Source organism: Arvicola amphibius, chromosome 9 (assembly GCF_903992535.2).
Source record: "Arvicola amphibius chromosome 9, mArvAmp1.2, whole genome shotgun sequence".
Classification (NCBI taxonomy): Eukaryota; Metazoa; Chordata; class Mammalia; order Rodentia; family Cricetidae; genus Arvicola; species Arvicola amphibius.
In genome coordinates, this window is record NC_052055.2 from 92,128,036 (window position 1) to 92,141,676 (window position 13,641).

General features: G+C 42.5%; 1 protein-coding gene across 1 annotated transcript in view; it reads left to right on the top strand.

The window, feature by feature from the left end:
• The first annotated feature begins 8,158 nt into the window (after positions 1-8,158).
• Positions 8,159-13,641, top strand: part of C9H2orf92 (chromosome 9 C2orf92 homolog) — a 28,820-nt gene continuing 23,337 nt past the window's right edge. The window contains exon 1 of the mRNA XM_042055765.1: positions 8,159-8,243. Coding sequence (XP_041911699.1) covers positions 8,159-8,243 — 85 coding nt within the window. The remainder of the gene's footprint in view (positions 8,244-13,641) is intronic.

Genomic DNA, 13,641 nt, shown 5'->3' on the forward strand with positions numbered 1-13,641 from the left:
AGAGAAAAACTAGTAAATGCTTGTGGAATTGTTTCTTTAATATATATTAAAATTATTTAATGTACATATTATTCAAAGTAAGCATTTTGCATTAAATTTTTTATTTACATTTAAATATTGACTATTTAAAAACTGCATACACATATATATTAGAAATAGATTTTTTTCTTTTTTTTGTGACATGGAAAGGCTGTCCTGGAACTCACTTTGTAGACCAAGCCAGCTTTGAACTCACAGAGATCCACATGCTTCTGCCTCTTGAGTGCTAGGATCAAAGGCGTGCTTCCCCATGCCTGGCTAGGAAGTAGATTTGTAAACAGTAATTTCTTTTAAACTTTTCAGTTTTTGAGAATTTCCTATGTGAGAACAGCATTCATGTCATTCCCCTTTCCTCTTTTCCCTCAAACGCTGTCATTTTCCTCCCACCCCTGAAATGCATGGCCTCTTATTTAATTATAATTGGCATGTGTGTGTAAGTTTGTAAGTACAACCTGCTGGGATAATTTAGTGTTGCTCATATATGTTTAGGAATGACCTCTTGGGATTGAGTAACCTATCAGAGGCTTGACCTGGAGAAGACTGATCTCTCCCTTCCATAACCATCAGTTGCTTATGGCTTTTCTAGAGTAGGTCTTGTTAAAACACTAATTTCTAACTTAAACTCAAGCTATTATTCTGTAATTATGCCTCACACAGACAAAGATTCCTCTATTATTGTAAACATTGCATGTATTAAAAATTATTCTGTGTATCTTTGTGTATGTGTATCCTTGTGTATCATTGTGTGTGTCTGTGTGCATCCTTGTGTGTATCTTTGTGTGTCTATGTGCATTCTTGTGTGTATCTTTGTGTGTGTCTGTGTGCGTCCGTGTGTGTATCTTTGATGTGGGAGAGTCTTCTGTTTGAGTTGATTTCATTGGCTAATAAAGAAACTGCCTGGCCCATTTGATAGACCGCCCCTTAGGTGGGTGGAGTAGACAGAACAGGAAGAGGAAGTGAAGTAGAAGGATCAGTAAGATGCCACGCCTCTCCTAAGTTAGGCAGACTGCCGTGCCTCTCCTCAGAGAGAGAGAGATGCCAGACGCGATGAAGCTCCAGCCCAAGATGGACGTACGCTAGAATCTACCTGGTAAGGCACCACTTTGTGGTGCTACACAGATTATCAGATATGGGTTAGTCAAGATGTGAGCAAGAGGCTGAAAATAATGGGCCAGGCAGTATTTAAAAGAATACAGTTTGTGTGTTGTTATTTTGGGGCAAAAGCTAGCCCTCCGGGAGCCGGGCGGCGGGAAGCCAGCCCACAGCTCATCACTACAGAAATGGCGCCCAACGTGGGGCACTGAATCCACAGAAAGCCTGAGAAAGCTTGGGAAAGAATAGAGTAAAGCATGTTTTCTTGGTAGCAGCTATTTCTCAGGTTTGGCTTTGCTTGCTAGAGGTAAGAAAGCACTCTCATCTAAGAGAGGCTTCCTGACTCAGCTTTAGCTGCAAAATCTTGCAGCTCTTTTAAGAGGTCCTGCCACGAAACACTTAAAAGGTGTTGATGAAAAGCTGAATGCATGTTTTTCAGTTTTCAGCTGTAGCAGGAAAAAAGTTGTGCTGTTTTAAAATGCCGGCTTTCTGGGCCGTCCTGCCAGGGCAAACTCTGACTCTTTCAAGCAGGCGGTCCTGGCTATGGAGCTTTTGATTGTTGTTTAACGCTGTTGCAGCTTGCTTGCTGGCAAGTACCTTGAAATGCTACAGAGTTGTGGTAATAAAAATGGCTCTAGCAAGTACCTCTGCCATGAGGCTGGAAAGCTAAGGAATGGGATGGATCTAGCTGGCAAAGCCACAGCTTGAATCCTACCCATATTGCTCAGTAATTTAAAGACTTGTGTGGTCAGAAAGAGAGAGAGAAAGATAAAGTAAAGAGAGATTCAAAAACAAAGAAAACCTCTAAATGATTTATAGTGTGTTAAAAATATATGCATGCTAAAGGTTAAAGTTCTTAGGGTAAAAAAGGAAGAAAGAAAATAGTTAGGTGTGGTAGTACACACCTTTAATCCCAACACTTGAGAGGCAAAGGTAAATTGACCTCTGTGACTTCGAGGTGTGGTAGCACACACCTTTAATCCCAGTGCCTGGGAGGCAGAGACAGACAGATCTCTGTGAGTTCAAGGTGTTGTAGAGCACACCTTTAATCCCAACACTGGGGAGGCAGAGGCAAGTAGATCTCTGTGAGTTCAAGGACAGCCTGGTCAACAGAGTTATTCCAGGACAAAGATGTACAGAGAACCTGTCTCAAAAAATAAAAGTAAAAATAAACGAAATAGAGGTTAAAATAAAGCCGCACAAAGATGGAAAATACACAGAGAATCTTGATACTGTATGCTATTATGCTCTTTTTGAATTGTTTGAATGCTGAGGAAGGAGCAACAGCTGCTAAAAGATATTTGTTTACAAATGCTGCTGAACTAATCCAAGAAAGATATCTTGAAAATACCTTGACTTTAGAATTTGGATCTAAGGATATGATACTTTGGAAAAGAGATTCTTCTTTTATTTTTACAGAAAATGAGACCCGTTGGATTGCTTCTATCCCAATATGGTATGACAGACCACGCCCTCCTGAAAGGTTGCTGTGAACATCTTCAGAAAATTACTTCACCCAACTGATGACTGAGATGAACCTGGTACACAGGTTACACCATGAAAAATCTGATTAACAGCGTCCCCATTCAGCAGGAAGCAGTTTGGAGAGAAATAACTGCGCCCATGTTCCCAAATATTGTTTATAAATGTTCTTTTACATTTAAAGGGGGATATGATATATATATGAATAATTTGCATTGGTATGGATTTTAAGGTCAATTTTGTTATATGTATATGTATTTCTGCTCTTGATTAAGGTATTGTGATTGTGTAAGTCATTTAAAAATGTAATGTATATAGGTTGTTAATGGATAATCATCGATAATAGTAAAGCTTATAGTCATATTAGTTAGATTTTCTAGATATATAGAGATATATTTCAGTTAGATAGGTATTCCTAATATCTTTCAAAGACTACAGAATACTCCACTTAAACGTTTTAATAACTTAAGGCTTTTCATGACAATGAGACATGTCAGCTCCTGGCAGCACCAATCTAATTCAAGAGGAAGATGGGCATCGAAGAGAATCCTTATGGAGTTTGACAGCCATTTGGGCAAGAAACTGCTCTTGCCTGGACTGTTGCATAAACTGAACACAAAGAACCAGCAGAGAGAGGACTGCTGAACTTGCCTAAAGGTGAGATGATTCTTGGGATTCCTGATTCATGAAAGAGTCTGCAAGACATTCTGTAGGACACAGCAGATACTGACTGAACTGCCTTTGAAATTTCCTGCTTCATGGAAACGTCTGCTGGAAACTATGGGCCTGTAGGCTGAAGATGGATGCCCCAACAGTACAAAAGAACTTTGGGTGACTGTCCAGGCAGCGAGATGTCTCTGTCATTTCTAGAGTTTTGGAAGTAGCTTACTTCTTGTTTACCTAGGTAATATTATATCCTTCTGGAGTCTTTGATGGAGTTGAAGAATGGATAGATAGTTATAGTTTTCCTTAGTTATGATAAAAGATAAAGTAGATATAAATATTGTAACTATAATTCTTGCTTGATAACTGTTTTGTTATATGTAATTTTGCTATGTTAAAGTTAAAGCCTTCTTTTTATTGTTTAAACAGAAAAAGGGGAAATGATGTGGGAGAGTCTTCTGTTTGAGTTGATTTCATTGGCTAATAAAGAAACTGCCTGGCCCATTTGATAGACCGCCCCTTAGGTGGGTGGAGTAGACAGAACAGGAAGAGGAAGTGAAGTAGAAGGATCAGTAAGATGCCACGCCTCTCCTAAGTTAGGCAGACTGCCGTGCCTCTCCTCAGAGAGAGAGAGATGCCAGACGCGATGAAGCTCCAGCCCAAGATGGACGTACGCTAGAATCTACCTGGTAAGGCACCACTTTGTGGTGCTACACAGATTATCAGATATGGGTTAGTCAAGATGTGAGCAAGAGGCTGAAAATAATGGGCCAGGCAGTATTTAAAAGAATACAGTTTGTGTGTTGTTATTTTGGGGCAAAAGCTAGCCCTCCGGGAGCCGGGCGGCGGGAAGCCAGCCCACAGCTCATCACTACATATCTTTGTGTATGTCTGTGTGCATCCTTATGTGTATCTTTGTGTGTGTCTGTGTGCGTCCTTGTATGTATCTTTGTGTGTGTCTGTATGCATTCTTGTGTGTGTATCTTTGTGTGTGTCTGTGTGCGACCTTGTGTGTATCTTTGTGTGTGTCTGTGTGCGTCTGTGTGTGTGTATCTTTGTATGCGTGTGCATGCATGCCGTAGAGGTCAGAGGACAGCCTGAGGGAGTCGGTTCTCTTATCCACCATGTAGGTCCTGTGGATTAATTTAGGTCATCAGGCTTGGTGGCAAGTGCTCTCACCTCAGGGGCCTCTTGATGTCCCCTAATTTTTTTTTTTTTTTGAGACAGGGTCTTTGTAGTCCTAGAACTTGCTATAGACCAGGCTGGCCTTGAACTCACAGAGATCTACCTGCCTCTACCTTGCAAGTACTCTAAACTGCTTTTAAAGGTGAGATTTCATACAAATAATGATATTCTAGCTATAGAATACATACAAAATGCCCTGTGTTTTTACCATGAGAGTTTACATATTAATGAGGTGTTAAGTGTAACACAAAACACAAACCAATGGGGTAGAGATTTAGACCATCTTGGACTGCTACTGCTGTGTTTTTCTTTGTAGAGACCAGCATCAGAAGTAAAAGAGATGGCATCCAAGTTAGCAGTTATTTTTTTCTTTTACTGATTTGAAGCTGGATATCTTCTGTCTTCTGTCTTTGCTAAGGGTGTCAGTGTGTGTTTGTGTGTATGTGTGTATATGTGCGTTTGTGTGTGTATGTGTGTATATGTGCATTTGTGCGTATATGTGGATATTGGTGTTTGTATGTGTGTATGGATGCACACTGTGTTTGTGTGTGCATGTGTGTTTGTGTGCATGTATGTGTATATGTTTGTGTATGCGTGTATGTATGTATTTGTGTGTGCATTTGTGTGCGTGTTCTAGCTTTTGTTTTCTTGAAGCTATTTTAGAGAAATAAGATGATGTGATGAGTTGAATTGTGTCCATATTTAGATGCTGAAATCCTAACCTTGGGGCCTTAGAATATGAGTGTATTTGGATTTAGAGTCTTTACAGAGGAAGTCAAAACAAGGCCGCAAGGGTGGGCTCTAATCCAGTGTGGCTGAAGATGTTCTAGTAAGAGGCCCTTGGATCCAGATGTGTATGGAGGGAGAGTGATGTTGCAGGCCCACAGAGCAGATGGCTGCCTTCAGGCCAAGTTCTAGAAGGGATCCTTTCCTCTTGTCCTGCAGAAAGACCCAGCACTGTCAGCACTGTGATTCCGTCTTCTGACTTCAAGAACAGTGAGGGAATAAATCTGTTGTTTACATTACTCTCATACTTTGCTGTAGTGGCCCTAGCAAGCTAATACACCAGGGTTAGCGGGAGTTTTGTGTCTGCTATGTATCATGTACGCATGTGGTGTATATGCATGTGTGTTTATGACTCTCCTCCTTGTTCCTTTGAGGCAGGGTCTCTCACAGAACCTGGAGCTCTCATTTTTCAGTTAGGTTTTGGCCCCAAGCCCCAGCAATCCCGTCTCTGCCCATCCTAGTGCTATAGTTACAGGTGTGCCTTGGACCGTGTTTAGCTTTTATGTGGGTGGTGGATGCATAAGCTTGCACAAGTGCGCTTAACTGCTAAGCCATGTCTCCAGTCCCCCCATATAACTAACTCTGTGCATGCGTGTGTGCGGTTTGTCTTCAGATCTCTTCCATCATAGCCACTCCACTCCACATTGTTTATCCCCTGGCCATAGTCACTGTACATACAGGGCTGCCTACATAATTTATGAGCCTAGCAGTAAAGGAAAAATACTAGAAAATGTATAGTTAAGTATATTTAAGCAGTCTCTTAAAATAATCCATGTTAGGGAAAATCTTAAGAAGAGCCTCTCTGCTGGCACAAAATAACTCCAATTAGACCAGATTAGACCAAATCAAAAATACCCTTGTTTAATGAATGCTGTGCTCTTGGGTGGCTGGGAGAATAGCGGGGGGTGGGGAGGTGAGGACAGGACAGGGAGAGCACACGCAAAACCTGTTCCTTTTTCTGGTGGCTGTGGGATTGGTCCTGACCCTCCCTGGGGAGGGGTCAGGGCTTGGCTGGCTTCCTGGAGGTGGAGTCCGGCCCAAGGCAACTACCAGTGGGAGGGGCTTGAGATGGAGTGTTCTGCTCTGTTGGCACTCCATTGGCGCCCCTAGGATGGCTGCCAGTGACTGGGATGACGCTTCCAATCATCCCAGACTCCTTGGAAATAGGGGTGTCAGGGGGCTGGGGTCTCACAAACAGTCCAATGCTTTAAAACCTAATAGAGGACACAGTGGCCTATGAGAAATGGCATGACTATATCAAAAACATTTATGCTCTTTTTTGGGGGGGTTGTTTCAAGATAAGGTTTCTCTATGTAGCTCTGGCTGTCCTGGAACTCACTCTGTTGACCAGGCTGGCCTCGAACTCACAGAGATCCGCCCGTCTCTGCCTCCTGAGTACAAGGATTAAAGGCATGCACCACCACACCTGGTACATGTATGCTCTCTTTGGTGCTATAATTTTATTGTAGATGGTAAGCCAGTTATCACTGTGACAAAATACTGTGGACAACCAACAAGAGGAAACAGTTACTTTGACTCCTGGTTTTGCAGGCTCCAGTTCATGGACCCAGTGCTTCTGGCCTGTGGTGAGACAGAACATCATGGTGGGGTGGGGGGAAGTAGGAGTACTTGATAGAGCAAGCTGCTCCCCTTATGATGGCCAAGATGCAGAATGTCTTAGTCTCTCCTTTGTCTTAGTCACCATTCTATTGTTGTGAAGAGACACCATGACTATATTTTAAAGGAAAACATTTAATTAGGGCTGGCTTACAGTTTCAGAGGTTCAGTCCATTATCATGGTGTGGAGCATGGTGGCACACAGGCAGATGTGCTGGAGAAGTAGCTGAGAGTTCTACATCTGGATCCACAGGCAGCAGGAGGAGAGACACGCTGGGTCTGGCACAGACTTTTGAAACCTCAAGGCTGCAGTGACACACTTCCCTCAACAAGGCCACACCCACTCCAACAAGGCCACACCTTCTAATCCTTCTCAAGTAGTGTACTTCCTGACCATGAAGCGTGTTTAAAAGTATGTGCACCCCATCCCTGTAAGAGCCACCTCTCGTGATCTTCCAGCTAAGTCCTGCCTTCTAAAGGCTCAACTATCTTCAATGGTACCATGTGCTGGTGACCCTGTTTTTATCATGTGGCCCTTCCAGGAAGATGAGGCCTACAGGGTTGAGAGATGAGACAACCTGGAGTCTGCTTGAGGGTCTAGCAACAGATGCTGTCAGAGGTCCTGATAATGCCTAGCCAACGAGGTGTGACCACGCAATGTCAATGGATTGTACGCAGCCTGGGTGCTAGGAGGAGGGTATAAAAGTCTCTCCCCATTGCTGAATAAACAAGTCTGCTGTAGGCCTGACTCCAAGTGTCTATGTCATTGACACTGCCCCTTCTCACCCCGTCCCCCGACGGACCCGTTAGGACCCAGCTCCTAGTGACTACATTTCATTAATGTGCTGCCTTTCTGTTTTCTTGGTGCTGAGGATCCAACTCAGGGCCTCATAAATGCCAAGCAAGTCCTTTACCAACCAAGGTACATCCTTGTTAATGGGATGTGTTATCAATACTGTATTCCTGGAGGCCCTAGCTCTTCTACCTGGCTTAAGAGGCCAAAGTTGAGTTTCTGTCCTGTGTATTCTAAGAGTCCTGTTGATACAGTCCCACCTTTAAGTTATAGGGCATGCAGGAAGGAAGGCTTCAGAGAGCCAAGAGAATGAACAGAGAGACCCTTTGAGGGCCACTAGCATCCCACTTGGTCCCTGACTACAGCCACACTCCTTTCCCAGTATGACCTCACAGAGCCCAGATTCCACAACATCCTGGAACTCAATACTGTTTCTATGCTGTGTCTGAGAGAAACTCAGGAGAATGGCTCCCCCTTGATGGTGTGCTGGCTGTGGCAAAGATGAGCGACACTGTGTTCTTCTCCTTTGTACTCTTCCTGGGCAGCCAGTGGGGCGCAGAGCCCCACTCTATCCCTGTGACTGAAGGTACCATCACAAGTATATTGTCATGGCCACTGGAGGGATGGAAGACTCGTGGGGAGCCTCAGCCCCGCCAGCTAGTGGGCCCCTCCTGCCGAGGCTGGGATGGTGAGCCCTCCTCCTGTCCTTTCTCTACTTTCCTTAGTTCACCATGAGGCTGGATTCCTTGAGGGAAGGGAATATCTCAAGGGAAGTTTTCCTTTTTGTTTTGTTTTCTGATCCACCGAGTTTATCTACCTGTGATGTATCCTCAAATCCTAGAGCTTCATAAGACTATCCCATACTCAGAAATGTCAGCTCTTCATTATAAAATATTTTCAAACATTTCAGAAGTAGAACGATCAATAGAAAGAACAGTTATACACAAATCATCCCAATCTTCTCTACACATATTTTAAAAATTAGTATATCCTAGTCTGGGTGTGGTGGCACATGTCTTTGATTCCAGTACTCGGGAGGCAAAAGGGGGCAGATCTCTGTGAGTTTGAGACCACCCTGTTATCCATAGTTCTGGCTCCAGGACAGCCAGAACTACATACACCCTGTTTCAAAAAAGCCAACCAATTAAAAACTTTAGCATATATTAATTATGCAAACAGGTTCATCACATGTTTATACTTTTATTTGCTTATATTCACCTCTTACCTTCTCTTGTTCCCATACTGCTCTGACTAATTCGCTTCCTCATTCTGTTAGTCCCCCTTGTAATTTCATCTCTTTTAAAGAAATCGCCAGTGAGCTTTCCTGGGCTGCTTACAGGAGGATGGGTGAGGAGTTGTTTACAGAAGCACCTTACTAGTGTCTACACCACTGAAGAAAATGTCCACCCCCCACCCCACTATCATTAACTGCTTATAAATCCTCAGGGATGGGTGAGAGCTCATTCCCTAACCATGACAGGATGTTGTCTAGCCTAATGTAGAGATTCTGTACTGATAATCACAGCTGCTGTGAACCCAGGAGTGTGATGTCACGTCACACCTGGGAGTCAGTGCTCCACACATCCTCCACCTTCCTCCAGCTTTTCCATTCTTTTCTCCACTTCTGCAAAGTTCTCTGCAGCTCAGAAGGGGTGATGGAGATGTCCCATGTATGGAAGAAAATTCGAAACTCACTATGCAAATCCCTCTGACCCAACCATGAGTCTCTGTAGTTACCCCTGCTCACTGCAAAACAAACTTCTCTGATTAAACTGACAGCAGTGCTATTCTACAGACGTAAACAGTTACTCGACAGGCACATCCTGACTGTTGAGCAGAGCAACACAGCCCATGACATCCCCAGCCACTGGGCTTTTGACAAGGCTTATGGTATCAGACATGAATTCTCTCCCCTAGAGCAGGCCTCAAATCCAATGAGAATTGGGTTGGTGGTCCCCATAACAGGTTTGCCACTGTTGCACCAGTGAATCATTTTTGGATGGGTAATTGGTAGCTTGCAGGATCCACATGAGTTAGACTTGATGACATCCCTGGGATGAAGCCAACTTGCTCATGGTGGATGATTTTTGATCCACCATGTTCATGCTCTTGTGTAAAGCACAGCCTCAGCTCTATGCCTATTCTGAGTGCTCTCTGTTACGCCGTGCTACGGTTTTGTAATGTCCATGCTATTACATGTACTATATTACTATGCCTGTAGTGCGGAGCCTGCACTACAAGGTGGTTTCGTTCACCTGGAGATTTAAACACAAGCACACACAGACAGACAGAGACACGGGTCATCATTGAAACAAGAATACCAAGAATGCCAACTTTATTGTGTTCAGGGGCAGCTTATATAGTGCTCTGGCCATGCCCCAGCTCTCGGGATCTTTCAGCTGCAGCCACTAGAACCCACTCCCCAGTCTCGTGCTCAGAGCAGCTGCAAGCAAAGGAAAACAAGTAGTTTTTCTTAGAGCAGCTGCAAGCAAGTTGTTTACAGGAAATCCAGGGTCTGGGGGTCCATAGTCCCCAACATTCTTGGATTTGGTTTGCCAGTATTTTATTGAGTATTTTTGCATTAATGTTCATGAGGGAGACTGGTTTGTAATTCTTTTTCTTTGATGAGTCTTTCTGTGGTTTGTGTATCATGGTAACTGTAGCTTCAGAAAGAGAGTTGGCAACATTCCTTCTGTTTCTATTGTGTGAAACAATTTGAGGAGTATAGGTATTAGCTCTTTGCAGCTCTGGTAGAATTCTGTGCTGAAACTCTCCATTCCTGGGCTTTTTTTGGTTGGGAGACTTTTGATGACTGTTCTCTTTCCTTAGGGGTTATAGGTCTATTTAAATTGTTTATCTGGTCTTGATTTAATTTTGGTCTGTGGTTTTTGTCCGTTTCTTTTAGATTTTCCAATTTTGTGGAGTGCAGGTTTTTGAAGTATGATCTAATGATTCTTTAGATTTTCTCAGTGTCTGTCATTATGTCCTCTTTTCATTTCTGATTTTGTTAGTTTGAATATTCTCTCTCTGCCTTTTGGTTAGTTTAGACAAGGGTTTTGTCTATATTATTGATTTTCTTGAAGAGCCAGTTCTTTGCTTCAATGATTCTTTGTATTGCTTTCTTTGTTTCTATTGTATTGACTTCAGCCCTCAATTATTTCCTGTTGTCTGCTCCTCCTGGGTGAGTCTGCTTCATTTTGATCTAGAGCTTCCAGGTGTGCTTTTAAGTAGCTACTGTGAGATTTCTCTGTTTTCTTTATGTAGTTATCTAGTGCTATAAACTTTCCTTTCATTGTGTCCCATAAGTTTGGGTATGTTATGTGGTCATTTTCATTGAATTTTAGGAAGTCTTAATTTCTTCCTTGACCCAGGGGTGATTCAGTTGAGTATTGTTAAATTTCCATGAGTTTGCAGGCTTTCTGAAATTAATTTCGTTGAATTCTAACTTTAAGTCATGGTGATCTGATAAGATACAAGTGGTTACTCTAATTTTTTAGTATCTGTTGAGGTTTGCTTTGTTACCAAGTATGTGGTCAATTTTAGAGAAGGTTCCAAGAGATGCTGAGAAGAAGGTTTATCCTTCTGTGTTTGGGGGAAATGTTCTATAGATGCTTATTAAGTTCATTTGAGTCATAACATCTGTTAGTGTCTTATTTCTCTGTTGAGTTTCTGCCTGGTAGACCTGTCTACTGGTGAGAAAGAGAATGGGCTGTTGAAGTCTCGTACTGTTAGTACATGGGGTTTGATGTGAGATTTAAGCTTTAGTAATGTTTCTTTTGTATATGTGGGTGCTCTTCGATTTGGGGCATATATGTTCACAATTGAGACTTCATCTTTTTTTTTTTTTTTTGGTTTTTCGAGACAGAGTTTCTCTGTGGCTTTGGAGCCTGTCCTGGAACTAGCTCTTGTAGACCAGGCTGGCCTCGAACTCACAGAGATCCGTCTGCCTCTGCCTCCCGAGTGCTGGGATTAAAGGCGTGCGCCACCACCGCCCGGCTTGAGACTTTATCTTGATGGATTTTTTTCCTGTGTTGAGTATGAAGTGTCCTTCTCCATCTCTTTTGATTGATTGTAGTTTGAAGTCTACTTTTGTTAGATATTAAGATAGCTACACTTGCTTTTCCTTAGGTCCATTTGATTGGAATGTCTTTTCCCAGCCCTTTGCTCTGAGGTAATGTCTGTCTTTGAGGTAGAGGTGTGTTATTTGTATGCAGCAGAAGGATTGGATCCTGTTTTCGTATCCATTCTGCTAACCTGTGTGTTTTTTATAAGTGAATTGAGTCCATTGATGTTAAGGGATATTAATGACCAGTGATTGTTAATTCCTGTTATTTTTTGGTGGTGGTGTTTTTGTGTTTTCTTTCTTTGGGGTTTTCTGGTGTGAGGTTATCTGCTGTCTGTGTTTTCGTGGGCTTGGCTAATTTCCTTGGGTCTGAGTTTTCCTTCTAGTACTTTCTGTAAGGCTGGATTTGTGGATAGGTATTGTTTAAATCTTGTTTTGTCATGGAATATCTTGTTTTCTCTGTCTATGGTGATTGAAAGCTTTGCTAGATGTAGTGTGTGCTTGGGTCTGTGGTCTCTTAGTGTCTGCAGCACATCTGTCCAGGCCTTCTGACTTTTACGGTTTCCATTGAGAAGTCGGGTGTAATACTCAGAGGTCTACCTTTATATGTTACTTGGTCTTTTTCCTTTGCAGCTCTTAATATTCTTTAGTGTTTTGATTATTATATGGCAAGGGGACTTTTTTTTTTTGTAAGCTTGTACCTTCATAGGCATATCATTCTTTAGGTTTAGAAAGTTTTCTTCTAAGATTTTGTGGAATATATTTTCTATGCCTTTGAGCCAGAGTTGTTCTCCTTCTATCCCTATTATTCTTTTTCTTTTTCTTTTTTTTTTTTTTTTTTTTTTGGTTTTTCGAGACAGGGTTTCTCTGTAGCTTTGGAGCCTGTCCTGGAACTAGCTCTTGTAGACCAGGCTGGTCTTGAACTCACAGAGATCCGCCTGCCTCTGCCTCCCGAGTGCTGGGATTAAAGGCGTGCGCCACCACCGCCCGGCTTATCCCTATTATTCTTAAATTTAAATTCTCTTCATGGTGCCCAGATTTCCTGGATGTTTCATGTTAAGAACTTGTGGGATTTAACATTTCCTTGGACTGATGAATCTATTTCCTCTCCCGTCTCTTGGAATCTGTTGGTTATGCTTGCATCTGTACTTCCTGTTTGTTTATCCAGATTTCTATTTTTAGAATTCCCTTGGTTTGTGTTTTCTTTATTGTCTCTATTTCAATTTTCAACTCTTGAACTGTTTGCACTGTTTCCTTCACCTTTTGATTGTTTTGTCTTGATTTTTTCTTGTTTATCTTTAAGAGAATTATTGATTTCTTTCAATTTTTTGTCTTTTCCTCCATTTCTTTAAGGGAATTTTTTCATTTCCTCTTTAAAAGTTTCTATCATCTTCATAAAGTTATATTTAAGGACATTTTCTTCTGCTTCTTCTGTGTTAGGATGTTCAGGTCTTCCTTTTGTAGGACCACTAGGTTAAGGTGTGGCCATATTGTTTTTTAGGTTGTTGAATGTATTCTTGCATTGGCACCTACCCATCTCTTCCTCCAAGGGGTGCAGGTGGGGGCCTGTGTTTCAGGGGGTCTCTCTTCCTCCAATTGGTGTAGGTGGGGCCTGTGACTTAGGTGGTCACTCTTCCTCCTGGTCCAGTCTGGGCTGTGGCTCTGATAGTCACTGATACGGCTCTGGGGGCTCCTCTCCAGGTGCAGTCAGGGCCAAGGCTCCGATGGTCAGAGATAGTTGTGGGTGTGGGGAGGCTGCTTCCAAGTCTCTGGCACAGAAGTTTGTAAATGACAACCTTAGGGAAATATCATCAACAATAGAAGTCACCTGTTGACTTGAGCTCATGATTTTCTTTTTCATTTCATCATTATTGTTGTTATGGCTATGAGTTCGAGACCAGGCTGGGCAACATAGTAACTA